The 12,656-nt window shown below is 34.3% G+C and overlaps 1 protein-coding gene across 1 annotated transcript in view; it reads right to left on the bottom strand.

Moving 5' to 3' along the window:
• NEK1 (NIMA related kinase 1) overlaps window positions 1-12,656 on the bottom strand; it is a 143,336-nt gene that overhangs the window by 128,071 nt on the left and 2,609 nt on the right. Inside the window, exons 3-4 of the mRNA XM_019665497.1 lie at window positions 5,227-5,380; window positions 4,748-4,844 (exon numbers count right to left, since the gene is read on the bottom strand). Coding sequence (XP_019521042.1) covers window positions 4,748-4,844; window positions 5,227-5,343 — 214 coding nt within the window. The 5' untranslated portion in view covers window positions 5,344-5,380. The remainder of the gene's footprint in view (window positions 1-4,747; window positions 4,845-5,226; window positions 5,381-12,656) is intronic.

Below are 12,656 nucleotides of genomic sequence, written 5' to 3'. Positions count from 1 at the left end.
ACAGCTAAGATGCTGAACAACAGCTCAACCTGGAGCCGGGCTGCCGTGAGTCGCCGGCAACGGCATAGGATGCAGCCCCTGCTGCAGTGGGTTGCCATGGCCGTGTGTGGCCAGCAGCCAGCGTGAGCAGCCAGCAGCCAGCGTGAGTGGCCAGCAGCCAGCGTGAGTGGCCAGCAGCCGCAGTGAGCGGCCGTCCAGAAGATGGCGACTGATGTGCCTCGCCCGGGAAGAGCGCAATGATGGTGCCAACTTGGGCTAGTGAAGCTGCATCCTCCACAACTAGATTGAAGAACAAAACAACAGCAACTTGTCTGTTCCCCTTTCCCCAATTCCCCAGCAGTGTTCCGATCCCCCCAATTCCCCAATTAAAAAAAAAATCTTTAAAAAAAAACAAAACATGCTTGAACATTAGTACATGAATGCTGCAATATTTTCTGCTGCTTAAACATTGGTTATTTGTTTTGGTGATAAATACTACTTAAAATGTAAGGTTAACAGAAAATTTTCTCCATGAGGGGAGTACCAATCTGTTTTTGTATCCACTCAAACATTCAAATGTCTAAGTATCAGTTATGTGCCAAGCACTTTGCACAAGATGTTAGGGATACAGAAATATAAGTCACCATCCTTATCACTAATGCGCTCACATGCCAATGGAGAAATAGCCTCCAAAAAAATCTCCAAAACAACTACCACCTGCATTTAAACAAAATGTCTAGGTAATTCATACACACCACCATACACTAAACAACCACAAGACACTGCTCGAAGTCCAGGCAAAAAGGCTGTAAAGCAAGTGAAAAAACCTCAATGCATGTTAGAAAATGATCAAGAGTTTAACAGAAAAACAGTCGTGTGGATATGAGCTGCAATCACTCAGCAAAGCACTGTTGGATGGCTAACCCAAAAGCCAATTCTACCACTCTTCTCCCTTTATCACCTCTCACTGTAGAAGTGAAAAAAAATCCAAGATTTTCTAATTTCCAGTCTCCCCTACAGTTAGAGGTGGTCACTGACACAGTTTGGGCCAATAAGACCTAAGAGGAACTCTGAATAGTGGCTTCTGAGAAAGTATTTGCTTATCTGATTAAAGAACAGATTTCAGAAAAGAGCTCCTGGTGCTGCCATTCCATCTTCTTTTTGCCTAGAGTTGCAAGAGCCATCCTGGGACAAAGTGAAAAGCGTTAGGCTGAAAATCTTACATACTAAAGATGGCAGAGTAGAAAGACAGAAAAAGCCTGGATCTTGCTAACACTGCTGGGCTGCCATATATGTCCTGTTACAGCACTGCTTATCTTTAAGAGGTAAATACTTTTCTCATTTAAGCCATAGTGGACAGATTTTCTGTTACCTGCAGCAGAAAGCAACCCAAATTTAGCCTCTTCAAGTACAGAAGTTAAATTTTGGCAGCACCAGCGGGAAACAAGTAGAACGCCAGCACCTATCATCATATAGGGGATTGAAAAGCTTTCCATTAAAGATATAAAAAACTACTTTAGAAACAGTAAGAAATAAAACTTAAGAGGGAAAAATACAGATTTTAGGAAAATAAGACAAAAAAATGAAAGCAATTAGAAGATGATAGTTACATAGACAACCAAAAATATATGACTGAGTAAATAAAAATGTATAACAGCCAAATATACAAGATAAACCCCTACTTTCTTAATAAAATCAATTTTTTTAATTTATAAATGTTAGAGATGTAGATGAAATAGTAAAGTATGTAATTATAATATTTAATATCATAATCTAAATATACATTTATATACCTGGAAATAGTTTTTTCCCTACTCATATTATATGAAATAACTTTATCAAAACTTTTTATATCTATGTTCAATATCAATGTCTTTTATTGATTTATCTATCAGTTTTCCATTACACATGATCTGTATTTCCTTTTAAGTCGACTGAAAGAGGGCACTTTTTAAATTTGTTCATGTTGTCATTGGAAATGGCTTATATGCGTGACTGTCACAACATAACCATACTGCCTTTTTAGTCATTTTAGAAGACTTACTTACAATGGTATCTAAGAAATGCAATTATGATGTCAATATTAAATCTTTGATGCCTCTTTTTTATAAACTGATTCCACCTAATGACCTCTATAAGCGCTCAAAACTAACTCTAAAGTCTACTTCCCCAAAAGCATTTTGTGTATTAAAATTTTTGGAGAGCACATTGTGTAGTACGAGAAACTTTATAAGAAAGGATTCATTTATAAGCTAAGACAACTTTCCAGCAAACAAATTTTGGAACATTTTTCCTTACATTAAGTTATATGTGGATTTTCTTTTTTAAATAGTGAAACAAAAACTTTCCTGCAACAAAGAAAAACCAGAATCTTCAGGCTGAAAGAGTACAAAATGTTCCCAGAAAAAGAGATTCAGAATTACTAATACTATGTCATGTTCTCGTGAATTTCAATCCTAAAGAAAGAGTCCTTTGGGCAAGATAAGGATAAAGCAAATTACCTCCAAGAAGAGGAAAAGCAGTATGCTGACTACAAACTTTTCTACAGAAATATTCAGAAGATATAATGTGCTTGTAAGAGAAAAAGAGTTATCAAAGATACCTATTCACATATAAAAGCATCAGTTAGATAGTCTCAGAAATGCAAATATTAATTGTATTGAGGGAATATAGCATCCATAAGCTCTTCATAAAAAAAAAATTGATGAAATCCAGCTAAGCAAGAATTCAAAGAATTATAATTTTAAAACACTGGATAAGTTATTATTTTTACCATGTCAAGATGAACAAAAATCAGTTAGTGGGGAGAAAGTGTAAATAAACTAATTTCCTCATCTTTCATGGCAGACATTAAACATAATGTCAAAACTGGCATTTTTTTTAACCAGACTGCTAATTTTTTTTAATTGATAGATTTTAAATGTTTACATAGTGTAAGTTATTTTTAATCATTTCAGAGAATAATTACATATTTGTGTTATAGAGCTCCTGAAAGCTCTATGAGAAGCTAAACTGGTCCAAAGAGTACATGGATTAAAATCAATTAAAGGTCATTCATTCAGGTAACGCAGAAACAGGGACTGTGACCAAATACATAGAATCACCAGATAAAGTTACAGCATATAAATTTTAGAATGAACTTATGAGCCAGGGTTGGAGAGCTTGCAAGACACAGGAACTCTCATTCCCTTTAGTTAACAACTCCATTCCTATAGAAACACTGCTCTAGCACACAGACACCTATACAAGAAATGTTCAGTGTAACAGTATCTGTAATAGTAAAAAACTAAAAACAACCTATGTATCCACAACAGACAACTAGCTAAACAAATTACGGCACAGCCATAAAATGCCTACAATAGGATACACTACAGTTGTTACACAAAAGCTATGAAGAATGAAATGCATCAATACATAAAGACATGAAAAGAGCCATGAAGTGAAAAGAACAAGACGCAGAAACACATACATATGATCCCACTTGTTCTTAAACAGCAAATGCTATATGTAGGCTTGTTCCAGAAAATACAGTAAAGAATAAACACTGATTTATTAATTAACAATGCTAACCCCTAGGGAATGGAGATGAGGGGGAGAGTGAAACAGTACTTAGGGTTTATGCATGTCTGCACTTTTTGAATATATTTACCATTACCATTTATTCCTTTAAAATTAAATAGTAGCTATAAAACCTTAATTAAAGAATGTGTTACCCCTTTTGAATCATTTAGCTATTTCTATGTGAAATATTCAACATAAAAACAAAACGTCTGCTGCAATATTTGTTGACATACATTCAAGTCTTTTAACTTGAAATATTAAAATCTTGGCGATGAAAGAAAAAAAGAAAGTAAACAAAAGATACTAGGGGAAAGACAAAGACAATTTAAGGTCCTGGGAAGGAAGTGATGGCTAACATTGTACTCTTTTACATAGGTATCAATCCTCATTTCATTGCCATAATAAAATATATGAATAATCTGAGTACCTTATGACATAATGTGTTAATCAATTCATTATTTTTTTAAAGTATGTTCTATTTTACTAGTTTATCTGGGAGCAAAGATACTTTAGCTCTAATTCAGACTCTGACAATGGTATGTGATGTGACCCTGAAACAGTCATTTAAACTATTTTCTACTAGATTCAATCTAGATTATCTTCTTGTTTTGTAATGTATAAGGATTTATGATAATAATGGGAATGACCTCAATAAGACTGCAATAAACCCCCTGATCTGCCTTTAGAAAAGCTTTGCTTTATCTTAGTTCCTGCATTAACAAATATATTAGTATATATTTCCAAAACAGCAATATAGCTATGATGTTTTAAGAACCTGAGAACATTTTCAACATAACTCAATATTATAATCAATATTATAACAATAAGGTATACAGGAGAACACTAGTGAGTAGGATACTTTCTAAAGATCACAACATTTTCTTGGTAGTAGCACTATAGCACTTAGGGGAGTTTAGTTGAAAAAAATGTAAATTACCATTCTTGCTTTGTCTAAATTCTTGAACGTACCACACTGCTTCTTCTTAAGCAATCATAGTAACAGTGAACCAGTATTACACTACACAGGGATGGTGTGGTGTATTATGCTAGAATCAAGCTGATACTCATGTGTGTTATGTATTGAGACAAAAATTACACACTTTTTTTCCTAAGAATACATTCACAAAAAGATTCTCATAAGGAAAGTATCCAAAAGTCATTATATGACTTAGGAGTTTTTGGAACTCTCTTGAAAAATTTAGCTGACCTTCAAATGATTCTTTATACTGGACAATATTTGGATGCTTCATGTTTGCCAACACTGCAACTTCTCTCCTTGATTCTTTCCTTTCTTTACTGGACATCTTAAATGGGAAGAAAGAAGAAAATAATAAAACATCAATAAACAACCTAAAAGGCCATCAATAAGAGAGTGGTTAAAAAATAATGGTAAAAATAAAGTACAATCCAAATAACAAAATATAGCTGGAAGTTAAAAAAGTTGAATTTATAAATAAAAACATTTTAAGATGTTCAAGTTACAGAACAGTAGACATATAAACAAAAGCACACATCAGAGAAATTCTGAAAGGATACAGAGACTATTCTGAAATTAGTGTTTCTCTCTGGTATTATGGCAGTCTTTTATTTTAGGTTATGCATTACCATAAATTTTTTTACTCTCTAACAATGAGACCTTTTATAACCAGGCTATTACTCGAATGACCAAATGAAAAATATACTTACTCTTGAAATATTAATTTCCTTGATAACATATTGCTTCCCATCTTCTGTTGATTTAACAAGAATGGCTTTTCCAAATGAACCTTCTCCAATCTTCTGTAGTCTAACATACTTCTCCATGGTTCTTTTCTAAGTCTAAGGCATCTTAACTGATATGCTAGACATAAAAAAAAAAGGAACAGTTAACAGGGATAAGCATGTCTTTATAACAATTATAATATTTAATTAAAATTCTAATTCCTTAGTAATTTGCTCACTTTAAAAAAAGGCTATTTAAAATCTTTACTGAATGTTAAATAAATTTTATCTCATTTTACTCATGCTACCTAGTTATAGCTAAAAAGAGAAAAAAGTGACATTTCAATTGTATAAGAATGCTTTGTAAAGTCAGATACCATATATACTTAATGTATATGGAGAAGCAAACTTTTTCAGACATGAATTAATTAGCTGCATTACTGTATCTCCAATAAGAAGGCAAGCTCAATAAGACTATTTATTCCCAGTTATTTAACTCCCTCTTAAACATTTAAATTGTTTAGTGTTTGCTATTCTAAAAGAACTTCAGGGGCCAGCCGAGTGGTGCATTGTTAAGAGCTGGCTTGGGACACCAGCTCTGAGCAGCAGGGCCCCGGTTCGGATCCCACATGAGGGCCAGTGACACTGCCCTCTACAGCTAAGATGGTGAACAACAGCTCAACCTGGAGCTGGGCTGCTGTGAGTTGCTGGCAACGGCGTAGGCTGCAGCCCCTGCTGCAGTGGGTTGCCATGGGCTACCGCGCGTGGCCGGCAGCCAGCGTGAGCAGCCAGCAGCTGATGTGAGCTGCCAAGAGCCGCTGTGAGCGGCCGTCCAGAGGCCGGCGACGGATCTGCCTCATCCGGGAAGAGCACAGTGACAATACCAACATGGGCCAGTGAAGCAATGTCCTCCACAACTAGACTGAAGAACAAAAGGACAGCAACTTGTCTGTTCCCCTTTCCCCAATTACCCAATAAAAAAAAAAATCTTTAAAAAAAAAAAAAAGAACTTCGGATAAAATTTCCATATACACTTTTAGGTACTCATAAAAATTTCCTTAGGATATATTCCAAGTTCAAAGAATGTGCACGTTAAAGCTTTCAAACACTGCTTAACCGTCTTACAGAAATGTCTACCAACTTATATTCGAACCAGCAGTGTATAAAAGTGCCTGCTCCTAACTACTCTTTTAACACTGGTTATTATTTATTAAAATCTTTCATAGACAATAAAAGGTAGTAAAGAGCACTGAAACCTTGGAGTCGGAGAGCCTGGGCTTAAACCCTGGCTTTACCACTTATTTGTATGACCTTGTACAAGTACACATCTTTATGTTCTCAGTTTGTTCATGTGTAAAATGTGGATGAAAACAATATGTACTTAGAACTGTTGGGAGGATCAGTTAATTTCAGTAATGTACTGCGAACAGGGCACACTGCGTCACTATTAGTTATCACTGTTACTCATTGTTTGATGGGGAAAATGGTGTCTCATTTTTATTCAAATTTCTTTTACTTACTAGTGATTTTAAAAATTCTTTCATGTTTATTGAGCATTTGTACTTCTGATCTTTTGAACTATTCATTCATGTTCTTTTCTTTGTCCATTTTCTACTGGGAGAGTCTCTTTTTTAAAAAATAATTTGTAAAAGCTCTTTTAATGAAGATATTAGCCCTTCTCTGTCATAAATTCATTTTTCCTTATATACTATTTGCTTTTCGGTTTTCTTTAAATATAAAAGTTTATTTTCATATGAACAGATTTATCAATCTTTTCTTTATATTTCTGCCTTTAGTATAATTAGACCCTTACCATACATATCATTTGAATGTTATTGGTAGCTTTAGCAATAGTAATTTCATGAGACTGGTGGGGATAGAAGCCAGAGTACAATATGCTAGGTAGTGAAAATTTAAAAAGTTAAAGGGAGGGATATGGAAGGAAAAGGAGAGAGAAAGAGTCACAAAAGCAATCATTAGCACTGCCTGTTGGCAAGAGCACCATTACTGTGGAGATACATGTATTCATTATACTACTCTAAAAGTAATAAATATTTAATTCACCAAAATTGATCTTTTCTATTTCCATTCATAACAATTTCTACATATTATTGCCTTCTAGGAGAAAATGGGCTTGTCATGAAGACTATATTAAAATTTCCATAACAGTTAACCATATTTCTCATTGTAAATTGACAAATCCATGTTCTCATTTCACCTATCAATACTAAAATTTGTTTAATTTTATTTTGCCTCTAAAAAAAATGATCCAATTTCCTTAAATGACAAAATTCATATTCTGGAATTTTGAGGCCACAGGCCAGAACCCAGCCTTGATAAAAATGAATGGAATAATTATGCCTTATAAGATTTTGTGGGAAAGAACCTTCTTCTACCTTAGGAAACATTATATAACCATTTTCCATTTCAAAATTTCTGTAAGAAATGATGAGGTTTTTAGCAATTTTGAAAGAAACAAGAAATTAACCACTACCATAGCACTACAGCATTATATCAGTAAGTTAAAGTAGTAAAGTCAATGGGGATATACTTTCAAGTCCAACTCTGGTCAACTGGCATAACATAATGGCTATCTGGACACCGGCCAGAATTTCATGATTTCTCCAGGACATGAAAGCATGTTAGTTACATCACTATGCTATTAGGAAAAAAATAGCAAGATAAACTCATCTTAGAAACTAAATTTCATAAATCAAATTACTTTAAATCATGACGCCTAATGAGGATATTTCACCACCATCATTATTCTGTAACTTTTGCCAAGAAAGAAAAATAAAATTAGTCAATTTGGCCCTGCCTCAAAATTTAGTTGCCAGTCCCTTTTGAGGGACCACACTAACAAGATGGAAGGTCCAAGAGTTTCCAGTATTGCATTCTGCTGCCTACCACATTACTGAGCATCGTGGCTCTGACAACTCAGTAAGGGAGAGGAGAATCTACTGCCCCTGCTACAGAAGAATTATGACTCTAGCTGCCATCAAATAAGTGCAGACACCTTTACGAACAAAAGAAGACTTCTGGTAGATGAGTTTCAAAGCAGCTGACAACCCCATTTTTCAACAGAGTCCACACTAGACTACTGTAGTCCACTAGAAGAAGTGAAAGGGGAAACATGAAAGATAAGATTACTTTCAGTGTCTCACAACATATTCAACCAAGTGACTTATTTCCTAGTTGTGAGACACTCCTTCCGAAAAATGAAAAGAAGCCACAAGAGTAATTTCTTTATCCTAAACCTTTAAGAAGTGAAAAAATAAAATGCAAGTTACAGTTAAATACACCAGACTGAACATACATATTTACCTCTACTTCTTCCTCAAACCTAACACAACTTAAAACAGATCAAAAGACAGAACAGGAGAGAAAGCAACAGCAATAGAATTCTGAAAGCTGACGAACACAAAAACAAGCAGCAATTGCCTTGGGATCTAGAGAAAGCTGTATCCTAAGCCAGCAGTGGGAAATAAGTCAACTTCTACTACAGACTAGCTCAATAACTGGTAACACCAGGTGCCTCTGAGTGTGAGGATAATATTAGGACTAAAACAAGATTGGTTGAAAGACTGTGTAAGAAGCAGTTAGACACACATTTGTCTCAGTCACCCTTCCCAGTCAGGTGACTACCGCTCTCCCAGCTTGGCAGAAGACTAGAAATATCTCTAGACTGGGGATCCCTGACACAGCTGAGAATGGAAATACCATATAAAGACATACCCCCATTTTATTGTGCTTTGCTTTACTGCACTTCAGAGATATTGCATTTTTCACAAATTGAAGGCAAGACCCTCTACCAGTAAAAATATTACAACTCGTTTTATTGCAGTGGTCTGGAACTGAACCCACAATATCTCAGAGGCATGCCTGTACAATCTGGGAGAATAAATGAAAGTCTACATAGTAATTGGTGAGACTGTTCTAACCATGATGGTGTAGCTTGTATCAGACCATCTACCTCCAAAAACAATCATAAATGCTGAGTAAAATATATAAAATAACAGACAGGAATTGAGGGGCTATAATCAATGAAAGGTAGGCGCATACTAGCGAGTTCCACATTTACCCCAGCCTTTTTCCTGAAGGCATTTTCTAAACTGTGGCATAGCAGAACAGAGCTTAAGTAGAAAGCACCAATCTTGCTGGGCTAAGGAGACAGAGGTCAGAGTTTAGGGCTGCCACAATCCTGGAGAGCAGGAAAAAGAACACAAGGAGTCCAAAAATCTGCATATAAATTCTTCACCTGTCAGTCCATTCCTAAATTGCGCATACAGGGCAAGAATAAAAGCAGGAGGAAGAGGAAGAGGAAGAGGAGGAGGGGGAGAAAAAGGGGCAGGAGGAGGAGGAAAAGACACAAACAGCCAAAACCAAAAGAAAAAAAACACAATAGAAATAGACTCACAAATGACTCAAATACAGAGTTACCAGTAAGGTACCTTAAATAACCATGATTAAGAAGTTCAAGAAAATAAGAAAAAAGGTGGACAAAGGTGATTTTTTTTTTAAAGATTGAGAATTTCAACAAAGAACTGAAACTTATTTTTAAAAATTAAATGAACATTCTAGAACTAAAATATCTGAAATTAAGAACACACTGCTTGGGTTTTACAGCAAACAGGATACAAAAGACAGAATTAGTAGACTGGAAAATGAACCAACAAAATAGATTCATTGAAAGAAGAGAAACGAAAAATAAAGAAAAAACAAAACACATACAAAAGAAAGAAGACGGATAAATAAAAAGACTCAATATCAGAAAGATTTTAATTCTGAATCTCCAAATTTAACGCTGTCCTGATAAAAACAAAACCTTTGGGATGAGGGTTCTTAGACAAGCTGATTTTAAAGCTAATATGAAAAAAAGAAACAAGAATAGCTGAAGAAATAGTAAAAAAAAGAAAAAAAAACACAATGGAAGACTTGTTCTACTTGCTATCAAGTTATATTATAAAATTATAATAATTATGAAATTGCAAAATCATAGAAAGTCCAGAAATATATATTTTTTTAAAGTTTAACCTGGTGGATGATCATGGTGACATATCAAATCAGTAGGGAAAAGATGGATTTGAAAGTGTTTAGACAACTAGGTAGCAAAGTGGAAAAAAAAAGTTAAATCCATTTTATTCACTTTACACCAACACAAACTTTAAATGATAAAATGCTTCTTAAATGTAAAACATAAACACATAGGCAGTGCTATTCACAATAGCCAAGACATGGAAACAACCGAAATGCCCATCGGTAGATGACTGGATTAAGAAACCGTGGTACATTTATACAATCGAGTATTACTCCGCTATAAAGAAGAATGAAATCGTACTATTTGGGACAATATGGATGGACTTAGAGACTATTATGTTAAGTGAAATAAGTCAGTCAGAGAAAGACAAATACCATATGATTTCACTTATATGTGGAATCTAAAAAACTGAATGAATGAGGAAAGTAAACAGAAGTGGTTTCAGTGATATAGAGGTTAGTTGGGAGGGGGTGAGGATGAGGGAGAAGGGGAAGGGGTTAGACAGCATAAATACGTAACTACAATATTGCCAAAGGGACATGCTAGGGAAACCACATCATGGATGGGGCAGAGGCTTGATCACTGCACTGTACACCTGAAGCTGATGTTGTATAGTATTGTATGCCAACTATAAGTGAATATATATAGTAATGGGGCGTGGAGTATAGTGTGGGAGTGGAGGCAAGGGAATTGTAATAGATATGTATGATATTGGGGGGAAGTGGGGTGGCGGATTGGGGGAGGGGGGTTGTCACTTCAAGGGGTAAAAAGTATAACTATTGTACTGTGTTGTACAGCTGAAACTAATTCTAAAAAATGTGTATTTCATAATAAAAAATAATTTAAAAAATAAATAAATAAAAATAATAAATAAATAAATAAAAATAAACACATAATAGTAATAATATAAAACATGAAAGGATGATTTTTATAATGTTAGAGCAGAATAGCTTAGCATGACGCAAACCCAAAAAGCCTTAAGGGATTAATATGGCTAAATAAAACTCTAGCATAGCAAAAAACTAATATAAGTCCAAATTTGAATGACAAAAAGGAATATATATACATATATATTAGATCATATCACCAACGGCTCTTTTTTTAATAAATAAAAAGCTCCTACATATTCATAGAAAAAAAATCCAACAGAAAAATGGACAAAGGATATGAAGTTAAAAGTTAACAACAAAAAAGGAATATAACTGATGTTACAATGTGCAAAGGTATTCAATCTCCTATAAACAAAAATATAATTTAAAAGTACAAATGATAAGTTTTGTTATATTTTACAAAAAAAAAATTCAAGAGAACATTTTTTTACCCATCAGAATGGCAAAATTCAGAAAGTTGATCATTCTGTGCTGGAGGGGAATACAAGGAAATAGAGTATGGTGAGAATACAAATTGATAACAAATACTAAGGAAAATAATTCAGCAATATCTACCAAAATTATAAATGTTCAAACACTTAGATCCAGCTATTCCATTTCTACGAATTTAGCATATAAATATTTCCAAATGTATGAAAATGAAACATGTATAAAGTTATCCTCTGCTGCACTGTTTGAAATGGCAAAACTTAAATATACATAAACAAGTCAAAGAGAAAGAAGCAACATTTATATTGATATGGACTGATTTCTAAGTACTACCAGAATAACAAATATGTCATACTCCCATTTGTGTATTAAAAAATGTGTGTATATTTGTACTTACATTTACTTGTGTGTGTGCGTGTGTGTGTGTATACACACACACGCACACACACACACACACACACACACATAACCCTCACATGTATACACATAATTTGTTGTATATATAGTATCTCTGAAGATAACACAATAAACTGGTAACATTGACTGATTCTAGGAGAACCGAACTGTTGATAGGATGATTTTTCAACCTTTAATACTTTCTGAATTTTAAACTATATGATTGTATTATCTATTAAAAACAAAAATTTTAAATTTAAATTTAAAAACAATAATAAATACTGATAGAAAGAAGTGGGAAGAATGCTACCTAAAACAATTTCTTTGGTTAAATACTTGAACAGTTCCCCTTTTCCAAACTTCTAACCCTGACATTCAAAGTTTTCCTATATGCCATCACTCTTCTTTTTGAGTATGTCAACTATGCTTTGGAAAAAAAAATACCTTGTCTCTAGTCAAATTAGACATCTATCCTCGAATTTACTAAGAATTTCTTTAAGCCACAATAAGCAATGTTTTTTGTTTGTTTGTTTGATTTTTAAGATTTTATTGGGGACTTGAGGGAGGGAACAGCGTTGGGGAATCGGGGAAGGGGAACAGACAAGTTGCTGTCCTTTTGTTCTTCAGTCTAGTTGTGGAGGACATTGCTTCACTGGCCCATG

Source organism: Hipposideros armiger, unplaced genomic scaffold (genome assembly GCF_001890085.2).
Source record: "Hipposideros armiger isolate ML-2016 unplaced genomic scaffold, ASM189008v1 scaffold_444, whole genome shotgun sequence".
Lineage (NCBI taxonomy): Eukaryota > Metazoa > Chordata > Mammalia > Chiroptera > Hipposideridae > Hipposideros > Hipposideros armiger.
The sequence above is the reverse complement of the archived record's forward strand: the minus strand, read 5'-3'. Positions and strand labels throughout refer to the sequence as shown.